This window comes from Mycteria americana, chromosome 8 (genome assembly GCF_035582795.1).
Source record: "Mycteria americana isolate JAX WOST 10 ecotype Jacksonville Zoo and Gardens chromosome 8, USCA_MyAme_1.0, whole genome shotgun sequence".
NCBI classification, from domain to species: Eukaryota; Metazoa; Chordata; class Aves; order Ciconiiformes; family Ciconiidae; genus Mycteria; species Mycteria americana.
This window is the reverse complement of record NC_134372.1, coordinates 9,738,080-9,753,271: the sequence shown is the minus strand read 5'-3', so window position 1 is coordinate 9,753,271 and position 15,192 is coordinate 9,738,080. Positions and strand designations below refer to the sequence as shown.

The 15,192-nt window shown below is 42.8% G+C and overlaps 1 protein-coding gene across 1 annotated transcript in view; it reads right to left on the bottom strand.

Moving 5' to 3' along the window:
• ITK (IL2 inducible T cell kinase) overlaps positions 1-14,677 on the bottom strand; it is a 34,134-nt gene extending 19,457 nt beyond the window's left edge. Inside the window, exons 1-2 of the mRNA XM_075509559.1 lie at positions 14,507-14,677; positions 13-117 (exon numbers count right to left, since the gene is read on the bottom strand). Of these exons, the coding sequence (XP_075365674.1) occupies positions 13-117; positions 14,507-14,677 (276 nt within the window). The remainder of the gene's footprint in view (positions 1-12; positions 118-14,506) is intronic.
• Between the last annotated feature and the right edge of the window lie 515 nt (positions 14,678-15,192).

Here is a 15,192-nt window from a genome sequence, read left to right as displayed (position 1 = left end):
GGACAGACTCACCTGGAAAGGGTATTTATACTGACAGGGAATGATGATGTCACTTTTCACAATTTCCACACATTTAATCCTGGAAAGTTCCACAGAACCCTTCAAAGTCCTTTTTTTCTAAAAGACAGAGAAAAGCACTTCGTTAATGGTAATGATTGTGGATTAAGTGAATAATTAGACAAGACTGTCATGTCCACAGGAGATTTAATTTTAATGGACCAGAAGCAAATTAACTGATTATGTAAGACATTTAAAAGTATAAAGAATCATTCTTATATATGGCACCTCTAAATGGATCGCACATACGCATACATATATGCACATACATATATTTCAGCTCAGCACATAGATTCTTAGAGAACCATTCAAAACCTTTGGTTGAAATTCAGCTTTTATTTTTTCTTCCAACAAAATGAAATGCCTTTTTAACCCAAAAGAACTATTTTCATGAAACGTTCAGTTTACTAACACTCCTGTTTCATACTAGAAAGCTATAAACCAATAAATATTTAATTAAAAAAAATATTTGCATACTGAGAATTTCAAACCTAAGCATTTTATCTAAAAGGTAAAATTTTTACTGCATCTGTTTTCCAAGAAACAAAACACTTCTTTGTTTTTGTTCCGACTGGGTTTTTAGCTAAGAAAAAATAACAGGAAACTTTGAAATAAATAATATCCTCAAAACCTTGCCAACAAAACTATTTTTCTGGCAGCCTCTGCTGTGTTATTATTCATCATAGACCAGATACCTAGATAACAGTACGGGCAGTTAGGAAAGGGTAAGAAAAGAACAGACATCCAGGTATCCCAACTACCTCGGCGTACCCTGTTTCCTACTGAATCCTCGCCCCGCAGCTCCTCGGCCGGTGGCACTCAGCTTTTGCAAGAGCGGGGTGAGGCGGCGGCCGGCACGCGGCAGGTGGGAGCTGAGCTAAGGCACGGTATCTGGTGCACGCTTCTGCAGGATTCACTACAAGTGTGTTCGCTCTTTGGAGGCAAACTGGTTTCCTGTTTTGATTCGTTTTCAGTAGGGATTAAACACTAGCTGTCTCCCAGCTCAGCTTTGCGACAACATGACGGAAATCGGTGAGATTTAAGAACCCCCCAAAACACTGTAAAAGCTTCTGTTTTTCAAACACAGGCAACTGCCAATGGGAGAGAGCACGAACTTCAGCGACCGCGTTGTACCTGTCAGGGGTTATCATTCAGAGACACAGCAGGACTTCAGCAACTTCCTCGCCCTCCCTCGGACCCCCAACCCAACCCTTTGTGTCCTTCACCCTCCAGCTCCCTCTTGCCCCTTGCTCCCCACGTCACCGTGACCCCGCAGCTCTGCCCTGCTGGCAGCGGCCATCGCCAGGGCAGGGAGCCTGCCCCTCCGCACGGCACCCCTCTGCTGACCCTCACCGCTGCTCCGTTGCTACCTTCCATCAGTAAATTTAGCCTAAAACAGGGAAGCAGCTGATGCCACTGGGGATGGGGTGAGGTTCGCCACAGTGCACTGTCAAACAGAGAGGCTCCAAGGCTCCTCAAACCTTATTCTTGCACAACTGGCTGGGTACTTTGCCTTTGTATACTTGGACTTGAGGAATGAGAGGGAAATTATTACAGTGTGGTCTCACATTGCTTTTGCAGAACTTTGCTGGTGTATTTGGGTTTTTTTTATTTCTATTTTCTTGCAGTTCAACCAACGCCTCGGGATTTACTGCCAGCACCATCTCTTTGTAGACAGCATCTGCCTACATAGCTCCATGGGATGGAGTGGGATTTTTTTATATCAATAAACCCAAGGCCGTAAAGCACCCCTAAATGTAAATACCAATTACCTATCAAGAGTATTGCCAAGCCTTAGAAGGCCTTACTGCACCCCATTTTCACCATGTATTTTCTTTCATTCTTGTCTATTCACTTCTTTCTGCCAGACTTGGTTTCCTCTGTCTCCACAACCTCCTCTATCATTTGTTCTGCCCCTGGGACTTCTACCCCTTCCATGAGACACAAAGCCATGTATTTCCTATAAAAACCTTCAATTTTGCTAGCATTGAACCCTCCTTCATCTTATTCCTTTGAAGTCCCAGGGCTTAACCGCATGCGTTCCTCCTCTGAGGCTTTAGGAAGCGATGCTGTGCCAGTCACACACTCTGCTTTTTCACTGCAGTCTGGTTTTTGGTGATCCCTTTCCAGACTCGGCTGAAAGACAGGGTCCAGCCTTCTCAAGGAGCTTTGTGCAGTCATCCTGCAGCTCTCATCACCTACCGTGCTCCTTTTAATCACATAATTTCAGCAACAGAAGCTCCCCATAATCTCACATGGCAGTGCAATGTCAGGGTGCATCCCACAGCCAGTGCATTGCCCGGCAGATCCGCAGCAGATGGGACTTCGCTGATAGAAAGCAATTACACTCCTGTAGCAGCACAAACAACTGGAATTACCACTTACAAACCAGGCATTACCCAGAAACTGGGCTGGAAGCTAAACATATCCCTGCTTTTGTGATGCCTGACTGCACTTTAATCCAACAAAAGCAACTGGGCCATTTGGAAGGGAGTGGAGAGGAAAAGCCTCTTAAAAAAAGATCTCCAAAAACCTCAGAGACTTGTTCCTAAAAGGGCTAGACAAAACATGCTGACAGATCTCCATTTGTTGTTTTCAGTCTGCCTGGAGTATAATTAAGAAGATGTTTTAGCTGTCAGTCAGAAAAAACATCAGTGGTCTTAGTGTGTAATGTGTGTGGAAAGATAACTAAGGTATGTTGCTGTCCCACGAGGAGAACTACAGCGTGCTGCAGATGCGTCCGTCCTGTTTTATTTCTTTTGGTCCATTATTTGCAATATGGCAATTCCAGGAAGGAGAGCTAACAGCTCTGAACGGAGCCGGGGGCATCACAAGCCCAACGCATTACGGTCTTCATCTTTGGGATTTCACCTCCTCTTGCCACACAGCTCCAGCAGCTCTTTCACTGATTAGACCTTTAGTTTGTGTCTACTGCACAAACTAGATGACCACAATGGTCCCTACTTGCCTTAGATACTAGTACAATTGACTATGGCACAATTGACGTAGCCCTGCCCTGCAACACAAGACGGCATCTCACCATGTTTGCTTGGGGAATGAGCCACCTGGCATTTATCACGTGCTAAGGCTACACAACCACCAGCACTGCTACTCACCCACGCCACGGCAGCTTGGCCACCCGACAAAACGAATCACTTTTCACCAGCTCGTGGTCTGGGGCAGGGGAAGGAGCGGGGATGTGGAGCCCATGGCGGGAGGTTCAGCGAGCCGTCAGCGTCTGCCACAGGTGACACAGCTCTGTGCCGTGAGCACACTTCCTGACCGCGGCTCTGCACCCTCAGGCTTCACGAATGTCTAAGATCTTGTAAGATACGGGGCTGTGCAGTCTGAGGAATTTGCTACTTTCTGGGTAACGCTTTGCTGTTGCTATTTGTGAAGCCCATTCATCAAATGCGCTGCACTGAGCATTTAGGCTGAAGGGCCCTCGGTGGATGCTTAAAGGTTTTGCTGAACCCCACACTATTTACCAAAGGGCCCTGGCAAAAAAAGTAGCCACCAGTGCTGGAAGCAGAGGGAAGGGAAGGAGAGGTAAGGCAGGGGTGAGCAGAGCCTCATCTCAAGGAGCACAGGAGGAGAGAGCAGGCAGCATTTTCTGGCAGGCAGAAAGGCAGCATGCCATGTTTCATAAAGCTGGCTTGGTTCAAATGTTGTATAAGAACTTGTATCTTGTTTCTTTTGTGCTGGTGAGGGGAAAACCGAGCAGTTAAGATTCACGTGGCCCCAAACTCCTTGGCAGTGGTCACTACCAAGGGCTTTCCACGCTGCAGCTGGGCTTTCCTTGCCCCGCGTCACTGGGTGTTTGCATTCACCTCTCTACCTCCCTGTACCTCATCCCCATCGCCTGCGCGTCCCTTCCTTTGCAATGCCGGCTGCTCCTCCCAGCCCAGCCAGGCACCTCACAGCAGAAAGGAGTCCGGTGCCCTCTGTAGCCCCGCTGCGTCCCCCTTTGGATACACGAGTCCTTCCTCCTGCCACGAGGTCCGTCCATGAGCCCGTGTTTGCCCACTGCTCCCCAGCGAAGGCCCAGTTGCAGCTGGACATTTTCCCTCAGTAGGAGGGTAGGGGAAGGCTAATTTATAGCTGCAGTGGAGTGAGGTAGGAAATTCCAGTCCTCTGTAAGCAAAACCACAAAAACATTTCCATCAATAAAAGCATTTAATGACCTTCTCTGCAGTGTCAGGGTTTTTTTGTAGGAATCTGAGCCAAACTTCATTCGCTGTTCTCATTTATTGTCTTGACTAGAAGGTATCATTCTTAATTAGTGCTTAAGCAGATGGGGGGTCTTTGCCTTGGCCCTTGGCATGACCCTCTTGTCCTGTGTCACCTGCTCCCTGTCCCTCTGCTCCGGCTGGGCTCAGTGTGCAGCCTGGACAGAGGCAGAAGCTGATTTTGGAGTTTCTTACTCTGTGGGTTTGAGGTGGTGAAACTAAACCAGGTTATTATTTTTCAGTGCTATAAACAGTCCCTCAGGAATAGGCCGGGGGTTGGGGGGGGGGGAGAAAAAGCAAAAGCTTTGACTTCTGCACACCACTAGAATATAGTGTATGTAAGTGTGAAGAGAGGCCTGCGTGCATGTTGAAGTATTTTTAGAGTGGCAATGAGAGACTGCTGTGCTGGCAAGAGCAGTGCCTTCAACATCTACTGCAGGCACTGGCCTTAAGAGGACTAACACACCTCTGCAAAGGGCTTATGATTGCACAGTGAATGCTCTCTAGGCCCCCGTCCGCAGCTCTTACTAGTGACATGGTAACTGCACAGTAACAACAAATTAGCAACAGCAATAATACAACTTAACCATATCATATTACTGTCACCTGTAGCGTTACCCTGCTGGTTTCTAAACTGTAGTACGTGTGCACCATGGTGTGATGGAGTGGTCAAAATGGGCTCAGGAGAGGGCATGAGCGAGTTTCAGGGAGCAGAAGCAATGCAGCTGCACTGGGGCAGTGCTTAAATGCAGGTAGAACTCCACATGTGCCCTTATAATAGTTTTTTTTCATTAAAATCAATTCCCTTTCTGAAATTTGGAAATACAGTTCTCAGCTTCCATTTGTGTTGCTGTCCTTTGGCTGCACTTCCATATAGAAAACTGGATTTACTGAACTTAAGTGCTGTAAATTCAACCTGGGATCTTTTTTCCCCCTTCATGTATTTTATGGCCTGTCATGAAGACTGTACAGGCTAAATTGTATCATTAGCCGTGCCCATGCAACCCAACTGCTTTTAAGAACAGAAACACCTGCACTGTTGATACACAGTCAGCAACAGGACAGAAAAAAAAAAGCAGAAATCCTTTCCACTCAGCTGATTAGGGCTAAGAGTGAACAGAAGTAAAAACAGAGAGGGCTCCTGTGTTCCCAGAGCCTGCAGCTGTGGGTGAATGCCCGCAGGGTGGATGTCTTAAGTAACAAAGCGACGATTTTATGATGTTGCTCTTAACAGCACAGTAACCAATTTTAAATATTCCCCCAGCTATGAAGAGCAAAGGGACATGGTCACAGCTGGGAAGCGGCGTGGGCTGCTCCTGGCTCAGCACACGTTCTCAGGTAGTACCTGAGAGCAATGAGCTCAGGCTGACATACAATGGGAAAACCCACAACAAATCCCACCATAAAAATGCCTGTCTTCAGAATAATTCAGGATGATTTCACAATGATTGAAAAAAATATTTAAAGTTGAAAAGTCTTTCTCTCATACAGCTGTCTCTGAGGTTAAAAAGGCTAAATAAGGTCTAACTTTGTATGGTCAGATCCTTGAAGATATTCCCTATCAGCTTCCAGGAAAACATTTGAGGCTATTTTCGTAGTTTTACTCTAAACAGCAGGTACTGACCACTCCTGGAGACAGGCCACTTGGCTCATGGACCTCTGGTGTGATCTGAGATCACACTTCTATACTCTCATGTGCTAAAATTAAGCTCTAGGAGTAATACAGGAACATATATCCATTGCTTGCTCCGATTTCTCTCCTTGTAATCCTGTAACAAAGTATTTACCATAGCCATACAGTGTTAAAGTTCTACTTGAGCTATTAAAATGTCATTTTATGGAGGATATGAGTACATAGCTTCAAGGCAAGAGGCACCATTACAGATCTAACCACTGGTAGGAAATAAGCGGGTCAACGAACAGACCACTCCAACAGACCTGTCTGTCTCTGCAGACAGATTAGTATCAACATGAAGCAGAACCGTTGTGCAAGGTAAAACACCTTCCACTGGTAGAGAGCTCAATTTGATGTGGCTTGGTGAAAATCGTCTTTTTAAATTACTGACATGTTACCGTCTTTCAGGTATGACTTTCTTCAGGCCTTGCTGAGCTTCTGCAGTAATTTGGAAAGGAGCTGCTTGATTTGCGGAGCTGCCCAAATTCTGCTTACGCCTATGGTGCTGCAGAGTCTCCAGTTTATTTGCTAGTTAGACTATGGGTCTCTCATAGCCGTGTCTTGGTGCTGAGATAGCAATGAAGAACAACACAGAAAATGGTAACGAGCAGCTTATGAGGTATCACTGGAACAAGATAGACTTATTTTTAATGGTAATTCTCCTGCTAAAGTATTTTTCCACTGACCAAAAGACTTGAGCTTGAACTTGAACCTCCTTGAACACTGTTGATACAATTACTTTCTATCTCTTATCATATCCCTTACCTATACACCGTGGTATGTGCTGTTTTTATCATTAATAGTTAGGATATTAAGAATGGTTGATTGCTGGATTCATAGAAACTTTGCCTGAACACTAGCATCGTTCAGTATTTTGGGAGTTTTCTTATTAGGAACACGGATAGTTTGAGGTTTTATGGGAAATAAAACAATTTAAACAAGTTTTAAATTAAATTTGAAACCTAAACTGAGCAATTTGAATTTTAAAAGAAAGTTGTAAGGGGTTTTACATTTCCTGCCAATACTAAGTGCTCCAAAGGAAAATCGGAAAGAGGTGATAGTTGATAATACCGAGATTTTCTGTAGAGCTCTGACTGTTGTGTTATGTTTTAATACCTCCAATATACCCCGTTATATTTAAATCCCTAAATGTGGCTGCTTGACTTACATGTCTATCATGACTATTTTGTCTTCCTACTTGAATTAAAAAAATAAATAAATTTGTTTTACAGCTGTTTTCACATCTAAAGAACATGAAGGTGTTTTAGAGGTGGGCATACCCTGGATGCAGAGTGCATTGAATTGTGTTGAATGACAAAATCATCAGTGCCTAAGATGCCTCCATTCATCTAAGCAGCAGAGATGGAGAAGCACACCTAGGCGTCTGGGGAGGCAGCTGGAGGGCTGTGACTGCTTCATCCATGGGCACTCCACTGCGGTCCTCGGTTGCTGCCATACCTGACTAGAGCAGTTGCAGCCACTAACTTCTTTTTGCCATATTTCCAGCGATCTGCAAAGATCTCCTTGATCATACCCTCACCTGGAGCACAGGACAGGGGAACAGACCTAAGAAAAGAAGCTGAATCACAGCAGGTTCCTACATCAGAAAGTAAACATTTCATCTGTCTGCGAGATGTTACAGTGCTGCTTAATAACTGTGCTGCCTGCTGTCCCTACACACCACTTCATGCTATCAGTTCGCTCACCATGCAATGTCACTCCCAACAACTAATTTCAGTATCAAATCTTGTTTACTGAGGCCAATACTGTTTGTAGCCAAAGCCTATTCCACGCAAACAATCTCAGTTTGTTATCAATCTACTCAGATAAATTCTCAGTTTACCTGGGGAATATCTGCTGCAGCAGAATTACTCCTACTATCCTTATAAAGTCCTATAGGCCAGATCTAGTGTTGCATTTCCACCAAAATAATTTAAAACCAGAGAAATCTTAACTTTTTTTTAAAAGGCCAGAGAAGTCAATAGAGCTACAATGAAGACCCGGACCTCAGACACTGCACACTTAGCCAGGAGTTGGCCTGTTCACTGTTCACTCCTCCAGACTGCTAAGGTGTCCAATTTTCAGAATTACATGAGCTGAGAACAGAAGACATGCCGGGGAAAGTTGAAACCATAACCTTTCTGCAAGGTTTCTATGGTACAAAGTGTACATTTTCATGGGCTGTTTGTATTTAACGTTCAAGTAAAGAGATCCGGTGGAAAAGCACACTTGGCCATAAGTGCATTTTTCTGTTGGCCCATCACAGGGACTCACACATCTGCAATAGCCCAGTATTTTCACTGAACTCCTATTTTAAGACCAAACAAAGCCACTTCCAATGTTCACATTGTCTCAGGTCCTATCTGAGATGATTATCAAGGTGCACATACCTACTATCAGCGCAAGTGGTTTGACAAGAAAATCAATGTTACCATCAAGAAAGAGAAGAAAAAAGGGAAGATTCTTGGCTTTCAGATGAGCTTTTTAATATGATGGAAATAAGTCTTTTATGTTACAGAAAAGCATATGGGACAACTACTGAATCCTATATTAGTTTCTTCAAAGCTATTCTTGACTCTAGCAAAGACTGGGAGGAGGAGTGGATTGCAGTAAATGAAAGATTCAATGAAGGAAGGGAAGCTAAATTAAATTGACTAAATGCCATAACTTTTTCATTAAAAAAAGTATAAGCTTTAAGGACAAAAAAAAAAACCTGGTCAGAAAGGATGAAAGAGTATAAAGCAAAAGGCGGGCATTGCAACAATATCAGTTACAATGTTGATTGCAATATAAAGCAAAGGCAGGCACTGGAAGCAAAAATGGCCACAGTAGAAAAGTCTAATAAAAGGTAACTATTAGGAAATCTCATATTTATTGTAGGATATTCATATTAAGAGGTATTCCTTCCTTAAAGATATAAAAGAAAACATGGTTGAAGATTTTGCCACATCCATAATGTTCTCCGACAGAAGAAAGATTTGAGCTTTGTAATTTAAAGAAAATGGAAGTATCTGACATTTGCTGGGAAGACACTGCTCAGAAGTAATTCTAAAAAATTCTTGAAAGATTAAAGGTCAATAAATACCTAGGCAAAGATCTAGTAGGAGCAGAACCGAGTATGCACAGAACGTGCAAAAAGAAAATTATTACGATCAAATTCTGCAAGATAAAATGAGTTATTCCAGCAAAAATGCCATTTTTATTATCAGACTCTACCACACATTTGTAGAGTAGAAAGGCCATAGACACCAGACACAGAACAACCCGCATTTTGCATAAAGCAATCTTGTCTAGACAATTATCACCACCCTGAATCATGCCGCAGAAGTCATGAACAAGAACTGCAATAGACGGGAACTTTGTAAATATCCAGAAAAACATTTGATAAGAAGCATCGGAACAGGTTGCCCAAAGACGTGAAATCTCTGTCCTTGGTTTTCAAGCAGTGGCTAGTCAATGCTATAGCCAACTTGTTCTAGTGTTGGCGATAGTCCTTCTCCGAGCGTTGTTCTAATGCTGGCGACTGTCTGGCCCTGCGCACGAAGACCAAGTAAATGAATTTAAGAAGTGCCCTCCATGATTCTGTGATTTCACAGTAGAAATAAGGCTCATTGTGGCAAAAAATATGAACTTAATCCTCCCTCGACTCCAATAATACAATTCAGATTATTAAAAAATCCATTTTAAATGTAAAGAGGTGTACTAAAGTATTCATTCAACATTAGGCACAGATTTATGTCTCCATCTTATTGAAGGTTGTATCGATTTTATTACATAAAAATTCCTTGAAACAGGTGTGATGTAGACAGATGCCAAGCCTGACTTCTTTGTGGGTGATATGTATATTATTAATAAATTAGTTGGAGATACGCATCAGAAGACAGATGGTATTGCAAATTCTGGCAAGCAAATAAGACTTGTTAATAAATACATGACAAGTTATGAAGAATGACATATCTACTCAGATATGTATTTATTTGGAAGGTAGTCTTTAAAACCATAATTAAATTCACTTTAGATGAGGATTATAGCTTCATGACTGTTAAAGCATTCAGAATACACAAAGCAATGAGAAATGGTATGAACGGTCACTCTAGTTAACAGGAACACCAAAATGTAGATCTTCAGAAGCAAAGTCTTAGTCTGCTTACATTAGAGTCTTGGGGAAAAAAACAAGTCTTTCCAGGGCAGGATGGACAAGTTGGATTCTGTGTAGAATAATCAAGGTAAAATGGACTGCTGGACTGAGGAACAAAACACTGCTTTTGTTACCATGGGTAGCTGGACTGCTGCAAGTAACACAACGCGTAGATAACGCAACAGAAGCAGCTGAAGCATTCTGGATGCTGATAAAAAGCTTTTCAGCCAAGTTTATTCCTTTGTTCTCCTGCAACAAGAGACTGAAAGCAAATTTCAAGACACACTAAGTGCCATCTTTATATCTGAATATCAAAGATCTGAATTAAAGAGCCCAGGACAAGGCTGATTCATGCTATGTGACCTCTTGAACATCTGACCAGTGTAGGAAGAATAGTGCTGATGTAAATGAAAAGGGAACTCAGTACTTTTCTGTGTGCTCCTTTCATTGCTGCCTTTAAAGGCTGGACTAGCGATAGCCCATGGGTGCATGAAGATATAAAAATTAAAAATATTTATGTGCCTGAACTTCCCAGGTGTTAGGTGCAACTTTCCCAGCCTTTCAATACTTCTCAGAATGCCTGGATAAGACAAAATGCCTATTTTTGAAGAGGAAAAACTGTGGTGTGTGGACATGGAGCGCTTCTCCATAGCTGATACAGACAGACCCAAGCACTCTCTGCAGGTCTAAGCCACCTCAAGATGAGCAGCCCTGATGCAGAGGCCATGTAATGGTAATGGTACCACATTAGCATGGTCCCAGCCCAGAAGACAGTGGCCTATCCACTAAGTGTGGCATCAGCCTCAGACATCTGTGCCGCTTTTAGACTACAGCCAGCTTGAAATACAGGGAGAGACACTCGTTTCTGGCTGTCCCTATCCAGGTAGGAATGTGACATGCCGAAGACTATGCAAGAACCTTTACTTAGTGTCTGAAATACTAAACTATCTCTCTTCACTCTCCTGTCTGCTAACCTGAAAGATTTACCAAACACCATAAGCTGTTAGGTGAATGGGATATAGGTAACTCACCAGTTTAAGTGTTTTTGCTAAGTAAGGACATTTGAAACTCTGTCCTAGACACCTCTCCAAAAGGATTCACTTGTCTGCTTCTTCTGCAGTACTGCAAGTGTACCGGCACCCTGAGAGTATCACATAGTGTATTCACTGTCAGTTACTCTGGTGAGGATCAAACTAATTGAAATAGTTAAAACGATTACTCCCATGTGCTCGTTTACTCACATGCACAGTAGCTATAAAACCAGACCCTGGAAACAAAGAATTTTTGCCCGTGGAATTGATTTGCATGTTATAATAAAGGCACTTCTGATGTATTTAGTAGAGATGGGGGCTGAATACATGTGCCTGTTATCAGGGCTTTGCTTTATGTTAAGACAGCCCTGCATTGTGCACTGTGTAATGAATTCCAGAAAACACAGCTTCTTATTGTTGTCAGTTATTGGGGGCTCATTCTCCTAATGAGATATGTAAATGTCTTTCATTAACATTAACGGCAATTGTGTGCTTGGCCCCTGAGGAGAACAGTGCTTTCTGTCTAGCTATGGCCGTTACGATGAAAATGCTGTTACAGTTATTGCAAAAATTTGCCTTTATGATGTTGGTTGTCTGGACAGCTTTTGGGATCATTTACAGAATTATCCCTGTACCCCTTTGACCTGTTTATTTCTTTGCTTTGGACTGCTACAATAAATGCTTAAACATCTTTTTATACCCAGAGCGTCAAAATGCAGAGAAAGGGTCTGGGTGCTAAACTCTGTTAAGCAGCAAATACAGGCGAAGCATATAAGCCTGGGCTTAACGCATAAGCATGAGCTTTACTTTAAGCCACCCAATTGAAATCAGTGGGACTTCTCAAACTGTTAAGCAGTTCACTAGTTGTTTTACCCGACTATATGCACAGGCTGTTGTTACTGACTGACCGGGGACCGGAGAGGTGGGCACTGTATAGTACTGAACTCCGAGTACAGTAAGCCACTGGACAGGTTGGTAAGGAGTTCTTAAAGAAACTCATTGAAAACTCTTATAGCAAACATCCACAGAGATTTCCCTTGAAAAACACATACTTTAAAAGCCCAGAGAGCTGCCGGCCCCATCTATATGGTGCAGTACGCATGCGTAGGGGTACTCCCCATCACTGCAGCCAGCTGGCAGAGAACAGCAATGTCCTTACCACTTTGCCCTAAACCTCCAGAGCAGGGGGACCATATGCAAACTGCCTGCTGGCAGTGGTGACAGCCTGTGCTTACCACTGCCAGCCCCACAAATTATCTGAGAGAGTCCCCGTGGAGCTGAGCCAAACCTGTGCCAGGGCCTGTGCTAGAGAATACGCACTACAGACCCTTGATTTCAACTCCTGCGCACGGTTCTTGGTCCTGGTTCACTCACCAGGATGGGCATATTCTGCATGTCGGGCAGGTATCGTAATTTTCCCTTCACTAGCTGTGAACTCAATTGCTGGGGGTTCACACTGTTCTCAGCACAAAACAAGATGGTGCTTGCATGGGCTGCCCTAAGCTTTCCTCTCCAGAACAGCAATGACCTGACCATGCGGAGGTGTCACCAGGATGGGGAAGATTACTGAAGAGGCTGAGGATTGGTTCTGGGAGTACTTCACAGGAGAAACTGTTTTCTCCCAATTTCGTACGAAGTTCTTCTATTCATGTAACAACCTGATTTTGACAGTTTGTGTCAGAAAAAAAATCAGCCTTCCATGGCAAATCAGCCCTGTAATTATAAATATACCCACTGTCCCTCAAATGAGTATAAGGGCCTGAAGTTACATGTGTGTTTACATATACATGTCTACACATATATAAGATGTGCATGTTTAAAATAAGTAACATATAACATAAAGTAGATAATATACTAAACCCTCATCTTGCCCAATTGACCTTTAGGAAGACTAGGGGAGAAAATTTCCAGAGACACTCACATAGCGTATGAAATCTATGCCCCACTGAAAGTCACCGAGTCAGATTTTCCAAACTATTTCAGTGTCTAAAGATGCCGACAGACACCTACTGCGATTCCACAAAAGTATCTAGGCAAAGTGTATGCTGAATTCATCTCAAGTCCACCAAGACTCAGAAAGCACCAAAGAAAACTAGTTGTGAAGAACTATTTCTCCAAATACCTACAACAGAATAACTTAGACGCTTTTGAAAATTTAAGCCAGAAAAATTAAGTGGAATAGTTATAATGTAATTTCAAATCTTAAAATAATGGCATTTGAAAGATAGTTTGGATAGCAGACAAAGAGAGTCTCAAACCAAATATAGACACAGTACGCAGCAATAAATATTATCCTATTTAAATATGGAGGTAAGAAAAACATGGACTATAAAATAAAAGCAAAAAAACATTTTGTGGGGCATATTTGAGAGAAATAGCTTGCAAGTAAAAATGACTGTTAACCCTTAAAGCTGGTATCCAACCTCAACTAGGTTATGATAAAATACAAGGCCACATCATACTTTGCTTTTCTTGTTGGGTTCAGTTTTAACTTAATTTTCTGCAACTGAGCAAGATCAGATGATCTGAAGTAGCCAGTGCTGGATAGCACGGATCCCCAGTTCTGCTCTGCGTACAGTAACAGTGCCTAAACATAATGGATTAACAGCGTGTTCACTGACTGTTGGAAAACAAGCAATATTATTTACAACCGTAATGAGGCTCAGCAAACATCCAGCTAAATAGAAGAAGGAAATAATTCTCACTTCACTAGAACACTTCGCACAATGGGGTGTGCAGATTGGCTTCTAATTTTCTTCACATTTAGCAAATCAGGGAAAGGCAAGCTTGGGGAAACAATGCCTCGTCTGAGCACGGATCTCATCATCGCATCCCTTCTGAAGCTAACTCTGAAGGCTAGACATGTTACACATGGCAGCTGAATTTATTTTAAAATGCAAGATTGGTCTCCTATCAGCTATCAGTCTGCTGCCCTGAAGAAAAGAATGAGAGAGTGAAGATCTGTGGATGATTTTTTTCGCAGATGCAATTAGGGTACACTTGTGACCTTTGCAATATGCCACTCCAGGTCACCCCTGTACTCATGTGAACTGCCAGGCACAGGCTCACGCAGCTGTTACACGCACCAGTTATAACAGCCCGTGGTAAATTCCTACAACAAAACTAGAGCCTTTCTATAAAATAGCAAGGTAGTCTTATTCCTCCATACACACCAAATGCCCACTGACCAGAAGCTCTAAATGACCCGTTTGACCATTCCGCAATTTTCAGTGAATGGTGCTGTAGGTAAGGACCAGAAATGTTACTAAAATTTAACAAAGATGATCCTTGCCTCCATTAGCATCCTTCCCTTCCTTTAACAAATTTCATCCTTTCCTCCATTACTCTATTATGAGAGAGAAAATGGCTGACATACCCCATGGCGATGTTCATAGTAAGCCAGCTTGGATTTGGTTAAGACAAAGAAGCGCACTTTAAAGTTGGAGGGTGAAGTCCTTCTCTTCTGCTGGGATTTTTTGATCAGGAGTTCCTCCAGGAGCACACAGTTATTCATGGCTGAGCCAAAAACGGTCCTCTCCCAGGACATGGGATGTCTGCCCTGTGCGCTGAGTGCCCGTCCAAGAAAGAGACACAAGAAGGAAGACAGTTAATTTAAAAAAAAAGAAAAAAAAGGTGTTCACAAGGCAGCGTAGGTGCTTTGAGCTTTATCTTCCCATCTACAGCAAAGCTTCCTTTCTGTCAAACCATAACCACATCCTCTCTGAAGTCATAAAATGAACAGCACATGTTGAAATATACACTAAGGCAAATGTTGTGGAAAAAATAACACTTGAGGGACATTAAGTAGATGTGAGTCAATGATTAAGGATTAATTAAAAAGAGGTGTGGCATGATTAAGCATCTGTCTCCTACTCGCCCATTTAGTAAATACAGTTATAAATGCACACGCTGAACATGGATGTATAGGATGAGTGTCTCTCCTGTCCTTTTAGAAGTAGGTCATGCATCCATATTTCTTTTCCAAAGGAATGGTGCCTTCCCATTTAGAGTATTTAACAGTTGACTGTGTCTCAGAGATTTCATACAACTTATTTTGAGGAA